At 34.5% G+C, this 14,784-nt stretch overlaps 1 protein-coding gene across 6 annotated transcripts in view; it reads right to left on the bottom strand.

The window, feature by feature from the left end:
• USP25 (ubiquitin specific peptidase 25) overlaps positions 1–14,784 on the bottom strand; it is a 138,707-nt gene that overhangs the window by 68,100 nt on the left and 55,823 nt on the right. For all 6 annotated transcript variants that reach the window (XM_045785447.2, XM_045785449.2, XM_045785452.2 and 3 more), the window contains 3 exons: positions 13,766–13,852; positions 6,038–6,175; positions 4,109–4,185 (listed from right to left, as the gene is read on the bottom strand). In XM_045785447.2, coding sequence (XP_045641403.1) covers positions 4,109–4,185; positions 6,038–6,175; positions 13,766–13,852 — 302 coding nt within the window. The remainder of the gene's footprint in view (positions 1–4,108; positions 4,186–6,037; positions 6,176–13,765; positions 13,853–14,784) is intronic.

The raw sequence follows: 14,784 nt of genomic DNA, 5'->3' as shown, positions 1-14,784 counted from the left end.
TTCCAAATCTCTCCTCAAATCTTCCTGCCTGAATTTTCGCTTCCTCTCCACTGGTCTGTGAAACACTGACCTTCCCTAAACAGTCATATAGGAATCTTCTAGAAATTGTTTACCTTGTCCTTCTTTCCAACCTTTCAGAGGTCCTATTCTTTGCCCTATATTTAAACTGTGAATCTCAGAGGCCCAGACTGGTTATGCTAACAGAAATATAAGGAATACAAGTGAAGAGCAATTAAAAAGACATGAGATTCCTATAATAGAAATGAGAGACCGGGGCACCTGGCTGGCTCAGTTGGTTGAGCGTCTGACTCTTGGTTTTGGCTCAGGTCATCATCTCAGGGTCATGAGACTGAGCCCTGCGTTGGGCTCCTCTGCTTGAGATTTTACCCCCCTCCCTCTACCCACCACCTCACACGTGCACACACTCGCGCTCTCTCTAAATAAACCTTTAAAAAAAAGAAAAAAAATGAGAGAACCACCACTTACATGAAAGTGGTAGATAAGATAGATTGACACAAATAACAAAAACCAAAAGAAATCACTATAGAAAACTTGTATCAGGGACATCTTACCTTGGGAATTAGTCTGGCACAGAAGTTCAAAGGTCTAGGGGAGATGACAAAGCAAACTACAATGCTTTGGGTTAGAGCTTCCCAATCTTTTTAATACCATTGGTGTATGTGTATATATATATATCTTTTTGTACATGTGTGTATATATATATATATATATATATATATATGTATATGTATGTATATGTATACATTTGTGTGTGTACATATATATGTATACATATATATAATATGCAGAGAACTTTGAGATAAAAAGATATACTTTCTCATGATCACAGATATAGGATCAGTATCTCCACAATCCATAATCTGGTTAACCATGGCACACCAACTGGAAAGCTCTGTTCTAAACAGGGAGAGCACAGAGATTCAAAAACAGTTTTAGCTCCACAAACAGTAAAGAACAGATAGAAAATGATGGGGAAATGAACAAGGAGAACATATTTCAAATAAACTTAAGATTTCAGATGAACTAGAATGGAAAAGTTCTAGCTTCTTTTAAAACAGTGTTAGGAAAAAAGGGAGATAATTTGTTAGTTACTAGATCAGAAGAGGTGACTAGAACCCAAAGAAAATTAACAAGTAGATAAATAATAAGCAAGATCTCCAAAATCAGCATAAAATGACCCCCTCAGAAGGAACATGGATTTAGGCACTCTTCTGAGGCTACAGATAAAAAGCAATGGGGGTCATGTACTGAAGACAGGATAAACTAAATGAAGTGCTTATAGAAAATCTGGATAGATTTGAGAGGAGGAACTAGGGATTTCAGGGTGAAACATTCAAAGAATTACTGAAAGAACCTCAAAGACTCCATTATCACAGATAAGGATACAGATACTGTTCACACTCTGAGGAAACACACAAAGAATTTTGATATCAGAACTCTCAGGAAAGATACAAGGGACGTGAGCTGTACTAGAGAGGAACCAGCCTGGACGACTGTCATTCGTGAATCACTAACTCTCATCATGAGGGACCTATTGAGACAGTATCAGAGGAGCGAGTCAGAGAAAAACAAATGTAAAGGCCAGAAAACAAACCCAAAGAACAGGAAGAAAAGACACATATCCATCGAACAGAGCTGGCTCTGCATGGGATAGAGGCTAAGAAGCACGTTATACTGTTGAAAATTCAGCCAAACCTTCCTAAAAGAAGAATAAAAAATATATATAATGTATGTGAACTTTAGAGGCATGTGCCACCCAGAAAACAATGCAGCAGAGAGAGACATACTCTAGGCCTAGAACATGCCAAAGCTGAGCACAGAGTGTATCTTCACGGGATGCTGGGACCCAGCTTTCACAAGCAGCAACAGCAGATTCATTCCAGGAATCTGATGGGGCGATTTTCCAGATGAAAGGAACATGAAGTGAGAAGCTAACAAGAGAAGGAAGTAACCTAAGAGGCAGGTTTCCCAGGCCTAAACAATTCCATGGCCAAAGGCAATGGGCTCAACCCTGTGGCACAAAAGTAGGTCACTCAGTGCAGCACTCGGAGCCACAAACTGAAGAAGCTCCTAAGGAAAATGCAACTAAAACTTCTGGGGACAAGAAAGTAGCTGAGGACCAGAGCTGTCAGCGTCATAAGCTTCCAAACACACCAAGAAGAAAGCAGCATTCAAATGCCCCATTCTAAGACAAAATTTACCAAAAATAGAATTTTTTTCCTCAAACACTGTAAACTTAGCACCATAATCAATCTCTTCAGATCTCTCTCCCAACTTAGTTTAAGTTCACATATAATTGTTGGCAAGCAACTGGCCCTCAACGACAGGCATCCAGGCAGAATTAAACCACTGATCTGTTGTTTACGACATCTCCTAAAACTTCTGCTACAGACTTTGGCAACAACTTGAGTCTGGACTGCACAAAGTTCCGGGAATATTATATACATGGACTGAGAGCTAGAGGGCTGAAGTTTTGCTTTAATTCTAAAATTTCAAAGGTAAGAGACCATTCAGTGTTAATCATGTGTGTCCTAATAACCCCCTGAAATCTAGAATTCAAGCGCATGAAACTGACATCAGAAGGACAGAAGGAACTATACCCACCCCCATGAGGGAACCGGCTGCAGAATCCCAGCTCTATGCAGGCACAGAAATAACATGCCTATAGCTGAGACTGAACAAACTTAGAAACTCAGAAGTGACTTTTATTTTTCATTAGACTGCAACCACAAAGGCAAAAACAATGTGATTTTTCAAATATAAAATTTCTTTGCACTTTACCTTAAAACATCAAGAGAAGGGGCACCTGGGAACCTCAGGTGGTTAAGCCTCCGATTCTTTTTTTTTTTTTTTTTAAGATTTTATTTATTTTGGAGAGAGAGCACTCATGAGTGTAGAGCAAGGGGACGGGCAGAGGGTAAGAATCTCAAACAGCCTCCCCACTGAGCGCAGAGCCCAACAAGGGGCTGGATCTCACCATTCCATGGTGATCATAGAATGATCTGAAGATCATTGACATGAGCTGAAATCCAGAGTTGGACGCTTAACCGACTGAGCCACCCAGGGGCCTGAAAGTGTCACACTCTTGACGCTGAGTGTGGAGCCTGCTTAAGATTCTCCCTCTCCCTCTGTCCCTCCCCCTGCTCTCACTCTCTCCCTCCCTCTCTCTCTCAGGAGAAAAAGAAAAAAAAGATCAAGGGATATGGGAAACTTACTTTTCCCCTAAGAATTGGAGAACGAAAGGAGGAAGTCTATATCTATATTAACTTTTGGGGGAATCTCTTATTGATTAACACTGTATAAGTAGAATATATTTTATTTTAATTTAGTCTCATTGCAGACCTGTTATAATGATGTTTCCTGAACAATAAAGCTGGCTATAATTTAAAAATAAGAAAAAAGAAAAGGGAGAGAATTTTCAGCCTTGGATTTCCACCTGTCTTCTTGGTAGAAGACCTTCTAGGCAGGTCTTCTACGTGTATCTTCTTGGACCACATCAGAGCCTATAGTGGCAAGTCCTAAATGATCAACCAATGTTTTATAAAGATACACAAAAAACCAGGGGTTGGTATTAGGAGAGTGGCCTCCTGGGAATGGGAGTAGGACCATCCTGAAAGTGTGCAGATATCTTAAATAACCAAAGTCTTATTGGTTCAAGCTAATGGAAAGAAAATAAAAAGCTAGAAAATGTTAAGGAGGAACTTCATATCCTTGTCGTTGTGATTCCATCTGAAAGGACTTCATCAGAAGTAATACTTCTGGAATCTTGTCCCACCACTAACTCATTCTTCCTCCTGAAAAAGAGACTGTTGAATCCAAGGAAAAGAACTGGGCATGTGGAATTAGCCATTTTATGGGTTGCTTTTTAGATCTTTCTGGCAAGATTCTAATCTTACAACAGAAATCTAAAGCTACTCAGCATTTAAGCCACAAATTTTAAACAACTTGTCAATACAAGTAACGTTTGGGTTCCCATACATCTCTCAGTTTTCTATTTCTCCATAGACACTGATACATAAAAGGGGAAAAAATGAGTGTTATTTATCAGTCTCCTAAAACCCCATCGCTAAATTTCATGGTCACTTACGTCTCTTCTTCAGCTTTCATTTGGAAGGCATCTTCTAACCAATCTAATAATTTGTGTGTAAACTCACTCACATCTTGCTGTGGAAAGAAAAAAAAAGTCTTTTTGATATTTGAGCCTACTAATAAAAATACCAAATACTGCAACATAAAACTTACAGCCAGTCACATCAAACATAGAATTACTCACTCCTCACAAAAATATCATATGAAATGTTTCACATCATATGCAAGAAATATTTATAATGTAACCAGAGAATAAAATCAGTATCTGAGAAAAATAAGCATTATATCGATAATCAGAGTGACTGGGTTTCACTATGAGAAAATAAACATAAATTCATTATGTTATATATAATATATACAACATTATATATACACACAAATATATAAATTCTAACTTACATATGTTATTTTTAAAAATAATTATCACCCCCAAAAGAGTTCCCAAACGAATCTTTATAAAATGAAAGACCCACATTACCAAAGAGCTCTTCATTATATAAAGATTATTACTGGCTTCTTAGAAGGAAGACATGTTTTTCAGCAATTCATTTTCTTAATTCAACTTTTACACACAACTTTTTATGCCACATCCACTTTTACTAAGATATGTTAACCTGGACAGGCTTAGTCTAATCAATCACTGACTCCTGACTACCGAGTCCACCATCTCATGACCTTCAAACGAATTCTCCATTCAGAACTAGCACCTGCATCACCTTTCGCCATCCCTTCTTTCAGTGCTAGTTCCCCAACCATGGGAAAATGGGAACAGGCAGTGGCAGTTGTATTCATCAACTACCATAATTCTTTCAATAATGTGAGGTGGAACACAGAAAATAGGTTCATCCAGAACCCAGGGAGGGAAAAAAAAAAACAATCCTACTAATAAGACTGGTTCATCAAAGACAGATGAATCGGTGCAAGCAATCTGCCTTTATTTACTAAAATAGCCCCAAGAATTGAACAAGTTTGCTATCATATATTTTTCCAGCTAGAAGTTTTCTAAAGAGCAGCTGGGTCAATCCATTCACCTTTAAAATATTAAAATTTGGATCTAAGAAGCTTAAGGAAATTGTTCCAAAGCCATATAGTTAAAGACAACTAAACTCAGCACAAAAATCCATCCATACCAACTGTTGTAGTTTAAATAGTGGCCCGCCAAAATATATGTCCACCTGGGACCTCAGGATGTAATCTTATTCAGAATATGGGTCTTTTTTTTTTTTTTTAAACGATTTTATTTATTTAGTTGACAGAGATAGAGACAGCCAGCGAGAGAGGGTACACAAGCAAGGGGAGTGGGAGAGGAAGAAGCAGGCTCATAGCAGAGGAGCCTGATGTGGGGCTCGATCCCATAACGCCGGGATCACGCCCTGAGCCGAAGGCAGACGCTTTTAACCGCTGTGCCACCCAGGCACCCCCAGAATATGGGTCTTTGAAGATGTAATTAAGGTAAGGATCTCAACATGAGATTCTACAAAACGATTGGAAAATTAAAGCAACAATAACAAAGTTAATGTAGTTCAGAGTTCTGAGTAATTAAGGGACCTACTTTGCGCCAACAAAAATAGGCATACCAAAGACATGTATACTACATAGGCCATGGGTTTTTCACATATTTGTGAGGATTTATAACTAACATTTGTGAACATTCCTAATTTTACCCACTGTTTTCACTTATTAATTTCTATCACAATATAAATTACAGCTTCATTTATCTTAACACTTTCCAAGATCACTGTTACTTTTTTCTTAACTTAGAAGTAAATCTTCCAAATAAACAATGTTTTAAATGGCTACAACTTATTTTTAATAAAAAGGAATAACAACATCTTCAATTGTCCTGTGTCTTTATAAAACTGCTTAAGGAATGATCAGATTAAATAAAATACAAATGTTAATAAGTAAGTAAGTAAAGAAAACCTACCTGCTGGGAGTCATTTGATTTGAAAGCGTCCTTAAGAATTTCAACTGCTCTTGATGGATCAACATATTTCCTTTTAGTACCAACAAGAAGTGCAAATAGATACCTTAGCTCACGCATAAAAGGCAAATTTCGATGTTCCTATTGGGGGGAAAACAACACTTAGGTGAAGATTAACAAAATCTTTACTGGAAAACAGATTAGATATTCATTTTAATAAACCAAAAATTTAACGAATATTGATTAGGGAGGAGTCCAGCACTCCTACAACATTATTAAAGAAGAGTGTTGTGACCTAGGACACTTTTCAAAGGAGTCCAGGATGAAAACAGCAGAAGACCTAGGCTTAGCTCACAATTTCAGCACAAATGCCGCATTTTCATAGCTAATCATATTATTACCCAGCCAAAAATATCCTCTCCTCATTCAAGTCTATTTATTATAATCCTTTCCATTCAGCAAGGCCCAGCTGCTGTGGACAGCAATAACAACAGCCAACATTCAATGAGTGCTTACTTGGTGCCAGGCACTGTTTAAGTACTTTTCCTCAATAAGCCCATTTAAACAAAGATCCCTCCTCCTCCATGAAGCTTTCCCAGACCCCTCCAAGTCAATGATTCCTTCACACTCCACATCTACTAAAATGAATGTCTTTCACTCAGCAATGAATCACCAACTGGCACTGTCATGGGACAATCCTAATTATCAGACAAGATTAGTCTAGATACTAATATTAAACGAATGTATCACCCTTCTAGTGTTCCTGTGAAATCTCAACTTTTGTTTCTCAATAAGACTGTAAACTTCTCAAACACAAGAACTTCTATATTTCTTCCATAACTTTCTGCTACACAAACCAGGCATTCAATTCTTACGAACATCTCATTTCATCAAACCCTTAGAGAAACTAACAATCCAATATTATCAATCATGAACAATTTATTTTAAAACAAGGAGACTTTTATAAAGAATGTAATTCACATACCTCAGTGAAATAATTTATGGTAACAAATCAAACAAGCAGTTCTTACTATAGTTAGCTCTTGCAATAACAATTTTAACAGGGAAAGTTTATATATCTATTTAAATATTAGAAAAAAATTTCCAAAAGTATATGGTTGGTGTTCTCAACATCATAAAACTGTAGGGGTGTGTGTATATGTGTATAGTTGCTGTCCAGAATAATATAATCAATATAGAAATAGTTGTTCCTAGAATGCATTTAAAAAAAAAAAAAAAAAGGAGTCCTGAAAAAAATAGGTGTAAAGGAAAACATTTGACTCCAAATACTTGTCACTTGATCCAAAAATGATATAACATTACAGCAATCACAAAGTGCATTGTCTGAATGAAATCACTAATTTATGAAAAACATGGATTTATGTAAGTATAATAAATTCCATCATCGGGGTGCCTGGGTGGCTCAGTCAGTTAAGTGTTCGACTCTTGGTTTTGGCTCAAGTCATGATATCTCAGGGTCCTGAGATCAAGTCCTGCAAAGGGATCCATGCTCAGTGGGCAGTTTGCTCGAGATTCTGTCTCTCCCTCTGCCCCTCACGCCCCCCAATCCCCGCACTCACTCTCTCCCTAAAATAAATAAATCTTTTTAAAAAAAATTCCATCATCAATGATAAAGTTTAAAAGTTCTAAATGAAAGAAAACTAATCCATGATTTTTCTGTTGTACTTTCTACTCCCCCACAATTGCCTTACATAAATATTGGATTTTAAGAGTGTGAACTCAAAGAATTTTAATCCTAAAAATAATTTTCAGAAATTATTTCAGAATTTTCTGAAAAAATTTCAGAAATATCCCTAATTTCCTGAGATCAATTTCTCTTTCTTTTAACACTCCTACATCAGTGCAGTTGAGACATTCCTTCCTAAATAACAAGGATGAAATAAATGACTTTTGAAAAATAACTGAATTTCTGCTCAGAAGCATACTGGAAAAGTAATGTAATATACATATATACATATATATATATATATATAAATCAATGAAACATTTTTGCTCTCAGCCAACTTCCGTGGCTAGAAAATCTTTTTGAATTTCAAATGTTAAATTGTAATTGATGTTAAATGCAGCTCCCGCATACGGCTAAACTATGAAAATACAACCACATGCTTAGTCTTTCTTTTTTAAAGACTTATCAAGGTATAACTGATACACAATAAACTGTACATTATAAAGTATACAATTTTATGAGCTTCAGACATGTAGACAGCCGTAAAAGCATCACCACAGTCAAGATAATGTAACTATCCATCACTCCCACAAGTTTCTTCAACGCTTACTCCCCTCCCTGAACATCCCAAAGCAACCATGGTCACTTGGTATCTTCTAGAAAGTTATATAAATCAAACCATACCCTATGTACTCATTTTAATCTGGTTTCTTAAAATAGAAGTGATTATTTTGAGGTTCATCCGCATGATTGTGTACATGACGATTCATTCTGTCTTGTTGCTCAGTGGTATTCCACTGTATGGATGCCCCACACTTATTTATCAAGTGACCTATTTCAGATGCTGTGGATATTACTTTAAGTGTCTTTGTGTGGACATATGTTTTCATTTCTCTAAAGTAAAAACCTGGAGAGGGCCTGTAGATGTCTTTAAGACACAACCAAACTATTTTTACAACAGTGTTATACTATTTTATATTCCCACCGACAGCATAATGGAAGTTCTAGATCCACATTCTACAATATTTGGATATGGACTGTATTTTTCGCCAGTTCTTCCAGTGAGTCCAATGTGGGACCTCTAGTTTTAATTTGCATATTCCTATGACTAATAATGTCTAGCACCTTTTCCTGTAGTTATTTAGTTTGCATACTTTCTTTGGTGAAGTATCTGTTCAAGTATTTTTTCCAATATAGTAATAGGTTATCTTATTGAGTTACACAATTTCTGTATATATTCTAGACACAGTTCCTTTATCTGATATATGTTTTGCTAATATTTTCTCCCAGTTGTGGCTGGGAGAAAATTTTGTATAAATTTTGTATAAATTTTTTCAAGATTACAAGTTTTTAATCTTGATGAAGTCCAATTATTTAACATTTTCTTCTATGATTTGTGCCCTTGTTTAGTCCCACTTAAATCTTTTAAGCCAAAACTATAAAATTTTCTGTTTTCTTCAAAAATTTTTAAAGTTTTAGTTTTCTGTTAGATCAATAATCCATTAATTTTTTCATATATTTGAAAAATAAATGAATATGTTCTATAAGGGTTGAGGATTATCTTTCTATGATACCATTAGTTTAAAAGATTCTCCTTCGCCTATGAATTATTTTGTCAATTTTAATTAACTCACCCTATATGTATAGGTCTATTTCTCGACTCTGTTCTGTTCCATTTATCTATAGAACTATCTTTTCACCAATAAGAGTGCCTGAGAGTTGATTCCTCCAACACTGTCTTTCTCTTTAAAGATGGCTATTCTATATTCTTTGATTTTCCACATAAGTTTTATATCAATTTGTCAATTCCTATGAAAAAGCCTGCTGGGATTACCGTTGGGATTGCACTGAATCTATAGATTAAACTGGGGATAACTGATACCATAACAATATTGAATCCTCTGATCCTTGAACATATCTACTTCTTTACTCAGCAATATTTTATGATTTTTCCATAAAATTTTACCCCAATAGTCCACACTTATGCTACTGTACATAAATATTTTTTAATTTAAATTTCCCATTGTGTGTTGTTAGTATTTAGAAATATAATCGATTTTTCCATGTTCGCCTTCTTTCATGTAACCTTGCTGAATTCATTCCCTCTAGGCCACTGTTTAACAGCAGTGGTGAGGGATTACATCCTTGCGTGTTCCTGATCTTTGGGGCAAAGCATTCAGTCTTTCACCATTAAGCATTATACTAGTTAGTTGTAGACTTTTCATAAACTATCTTTATCAGGATAAGAAAACTTCCTTCAATTTCTAGTTTCTGTGAGATTTTAGATACATTAGCTTTTGTCAAATTCTTGTTCTTTATCTACTTAGACGATCAAATGGTTTTTCTTCTTACTCTGTTAACATGGTGAATGACACTGATTTTTAAACACTAAACCAATTTTGCAGTTCTAAATAAACCCCAGTTGCCAATGAAGTAGCATCCTTTATTGATATCTCAGGATTCAATTTGCCAAAAATCTGGCAATCATTCATGAGGAATACTGGTCTTTAGTTTTCTTTTCTTGAAACATCTTTTTCTATTTTGGTTTCAGGGTAATGGTGGGCTCATAGAAAGAATTGGGAAGTTTCATATTTTCTCAACTTTCTTGAAAAACATGTAGAGAATTGGTATTATTTCTTCCGTAGATGTTTGGTATAATTCACCAGTAAACAACTTCACTGTTGAATTTTTTGCTGAGTAGGTTCTTAACTAAACATTCAATTTTTTTTAATGTGATATAAGGATGTTGACTGTGTATAATATTCCACTATTCTCTTTTATTGTCTAGAGAATATGTAGTGATGTCCCTCTCTTTCATTCTTTATATTGCTAATTTGTTTCTTCCCTTTTTTTTTTCTAGCTCAGTCTACCTAGAAATTCACTAATTTTACTGACCTTTAGAAGCAGCTTTTGATTTCATTAATTTTCTCTACTGTCTTTCTCATTTCTATTTCAATGACTTAGCTCTTTATTATTTTCTTTCTTCTACTTTCAAATATTAATGTGTTTTTTCTAATTTCTTGATGTGCCAAATGATGTCATAAATTTGAAACCATTCTTATTTTCTAATGTGCTTAGTTCATGCATTTTTCACTAACCACTGCCTTAGCTGCCTCCCTCTAATTCTGCTATGTCATATTTTAATTTTTATTGTTTAAAATATTCTAAAATTTCCCCCTTCTGATTTGCTCTTTGTCCTCTGGGTTATTTAAAGATATATTACATAATTCCCCTACTCTCAGGGGGATTTTCTAAATATCTCTGTTGTCAAATTCCATCTTAATTCCACTGTGGTCAGAAAACATACTTTGTATGCTCTGAATCCTTTAAGATTTACTGAAACTTATAAATCCAATCTTGTACTTTATTCATAGCTAAAGACAGAAATTCCAGAATGCCTCTGTTATTCATAAAATTCAAAACTCCTTCAGGTATTCGCTCACTGGTATTCAACTAAACACATTCCCTGTTCAAATGCTTCTCATCTCTGAGTAGTGGAAAGTGTGGAAATCTTGTTTATTTGGAAATATTTGCCCTTAATTCAAGACTTTAATTAATATAACCTTATGAATAATAAGGTTTTAGCTATTTATATGGAGATTACCTCTATTATGAACTTATGCATCTTTGTTTTCTCAACATTTAACATGTTTTGTCATCAGTTTGTGGCTTTTTAAGCCAAAAGACACTATGTGTGGGAGTGGGAAGGGATGAGGTGTTTACAATGAGAATCCATCTTTAAATTTCTAGTAACCTCACAATTCTCCTAGACATTAAAATTACAAACAGTACAATAAGTATTTATGTATAAAATTAGTTTCAACTTCTATAAGTAATAACCAAGTCTACCTAAAATACAAACTGATTTCAAAAACTCCACCTCTTTCTCTCACTCAATAAGTATGTAATATTTATGACTGATTTACCTGCTGATAAAAAAAATCCTAAAAAAAAAAAAAAAAAAATCCTGATTAGCAATGCATGCAAATGACATCTCTGTGATCTGACCAAAGTGATCCCCAAGGGTATCGGGTATCTTAGCACATTATTTTTCAAACTCAGTGTAGCAGTAAACATTACATAAATTGGATATAAATTCATTATGAAATAATAAGTAGCAAGAAGTCACACTGACATCTTTTTAAAAACCTGTGTCTTTTATCATCTCAGATGAATGTAGCACCAATCAGTGGCTGATAACTATCTCTAAGTCACACATGTTTGCTTCAGAAATGTCAAGTTATATTATGTATTGATATCACCATGCCAGATTAAAGAATAACCTCATTTGTGGAACCACCTTTTATAAAATTACACAGAATTCTTCTAAATAAGTGTCCTTTTCAGAACGGAAGTAGAGATCCTTTTAATTCCTTAACCTAAAGGGACCCCTGGACATGCTGCCCCTTCCATTGCAAGAAAACAAATTTCTCTAGAAAGGTGCTAAAGATTGGATTTACATATTTCCCTAGTACTCAGCTGAACAATCTTAAAATTATAGTACATACAGTACATGGTACATAAGGATGTACCATTTTTTGGTACTGTTTTTTAAATAGGATTATAAAACCGTTTTTTAAATAGGATTATAAAACTGACTTAGTCTTACTCAACAGTTTGAAGAATAAAATAAACTAACTCTGTAAAGCACTAAAATCCAGAAACAAAAAAAGAAAAGGTCAAGATACATATGAATACCTAATTGGAAGCAATATTCCCAAATAATGACATGTAAATTATAAATCTACTTCAACTGAGATCTCAGAAGAGAGAACAGTGATTATTAACAAGTTGCAATAAAGAGAAGCAATATTCCAAAAAGTTTCACTGCAAAATGGTAATGAGTGAAGGGGTTTTGCTTAATTTCTCTGGAAGTCTGTGGGGTTGTCAAGTGATCTTGACTCCCTTTTGAAAATGGCTTGTTTACCAGTCTGATACTTTACAGCTCAAAGATTATAGCCTGAAAAAGCAAGCCATAAATTGTTATATTCCCACTAGCTTGCATTATAAATGTTTCATGTTTGCAAACAAGTGGTTCTCAAATTACACATTAAAAGAGAAACATGATTTAATTATGTATCATTAATACAGTAAGTCACACAAAGTTCAACACTTTACTGAAACCTAAAACTTTAACTTCTTTGTGCAACCAGTCACCTTTAGGGCTACAATTTCTTTATGACAAGATCCCTAAAGCCCTAAACATTCACATACATCATCTCCATAATTAACTTTTTCCATTAAGTATAAATTTCTGCATCTGAAAAGCTAATATGAATACAGTAACTAACATCATCTGAGCTGCTTACTATGCAATAGGCACTTCTAAGCTCTTTGTACATTTTATCTCATTTCATTCTCACAACTCTATAAAATAATCACTATTATTATTTACACCTTTCAGATAAGGAAACTAAACAGACAGGTCAAGCCCTAGGTCCACAGCCAGAAAACCCAGGCAATCTAGCTCTGATTATCTGTGCACTCTGTCACATTATATTGCCTAACAGTATTAATTTACAAAATAGAAGTTATAGATTTGCACTGCAAAGACAGCCAATGCAAAACTAATCCTTTAAAAGGCTCATCTACACAAACAGTTGAAAAAAGTTTTTCTTCCCACACTATTTTTCAGGAGGCAACTGAAGAAAGACCTTGAATTATAAATTGAAACCTATAAAGTTTACTGAAATTTGACAGTCCAAAAAAAAGGAAAAAAGCAATTACTAAAGTGACACAAAAAATTGGCATATTACTGACACACGTGTGAAGAAAAATTCATATTTATAACATACTGATGAAGAATAGAAAGTTACTGTAGTAACTGAGATTAATGGATTGATATTCAAAATTAAAAGTTCTAGATTTGATGAGACAAACTGCCCTAAAACCAAGCACAGATAAAAGGACAGGATGACCTATACATACATATATACATACATGTGTATATATGTATGTATGTATATATGTATGTATACATATATACATATGTATATATGTGTGTATATATATATACTCAGCTTAAAAATCTTTCGTAATTTTACCTTTTGGTTTCGGGGTAAATCTTGAGCATTTGATGGAGGCTTGTAATTCAGAACTAATCTTCTAAACTCCAAAAGATTGAATAATGACTGAAAAAGAACAAAAATTTAAGATAACCTAAGGGAAAATTCTATTAACAGAACTATAAAAATATGACTGGCCTCAGAGATTTATTTTTGATTATACTACTTATTCACAGGATTGTTACCACTAGCACAAGACCTATCTTCTCCTGGAGAAAACGTCAAATTTCTTATATACTGACACACTATTCTTGATCATTAACAATATTTATTATACTGGAAAGCAGAAAATTATATGTGGACAACTCAAAAAACCTAGTATATTTCATATTATTAAAAGCTGTCTTTCTTTAGGTGCTTAATAGGCAGTTTCCTAAAATAAAAGGTACACAAATGCAGTCTAGAACTTTTTAGACATGTTCACGGAGTTATCTTGAGGTATCAATTCTACAAAAATATAGTACAAATAAATTTATGAGCCAGTTGCTAGGCGAAAGGGACATAAAGAAATTACGTATTATCTCTATGCTCAAGGAGACACAGCCTAGAAAGGACACAGATATTATAACAACAGAAATTTGACTCCAACATACAATAATACTGATCTCACAGGGTATGAGAGCACATGAAAGACGCCCATGGAAAGGCTTCCTAGAACTGTTTTTTAAACTATAGCTTGTAACACATTATCATCATGATGAATATTTGTTTAAAAAAATGAAATAAAATAAAATTGAAAATTTTAAAAGACGTCATAATGGTAAATACACCACAGAATATTGTTTGCAAAATTTTCATTGTACATATTTTACACATACCTATACGTGTCAAGTGCTTTACAATGTAAAAAGTATTCCCTTTTGAGAGTCACAACTTAACCTTGAAAATCACTATAGAGGAGGCAATAATGTACGAGGTGTTAGCAAAGCTGTATGAGCCAACATGAAAGAAGATAAAGGTAGCAACACAAATCAATGATAAAACAAAGTTTTGTTTAG

This window comes from Ursus americanus, chromosome 4 (assembly GCF_024610735.1).
Source record: "Ursus americanus isolate L20-20 chromosome 4, mUrsAme1.1.p, whole genome shotgun sequence".
Lineage (NCBI taxonomy): Eukaryota > Metazoa > Chordata > Mammalia > Carnivora > Ursidae > Ursus > Ursus americanus.
This window is presented reverse-complemented; position numbering and strand designations above follow the sequence as displayed.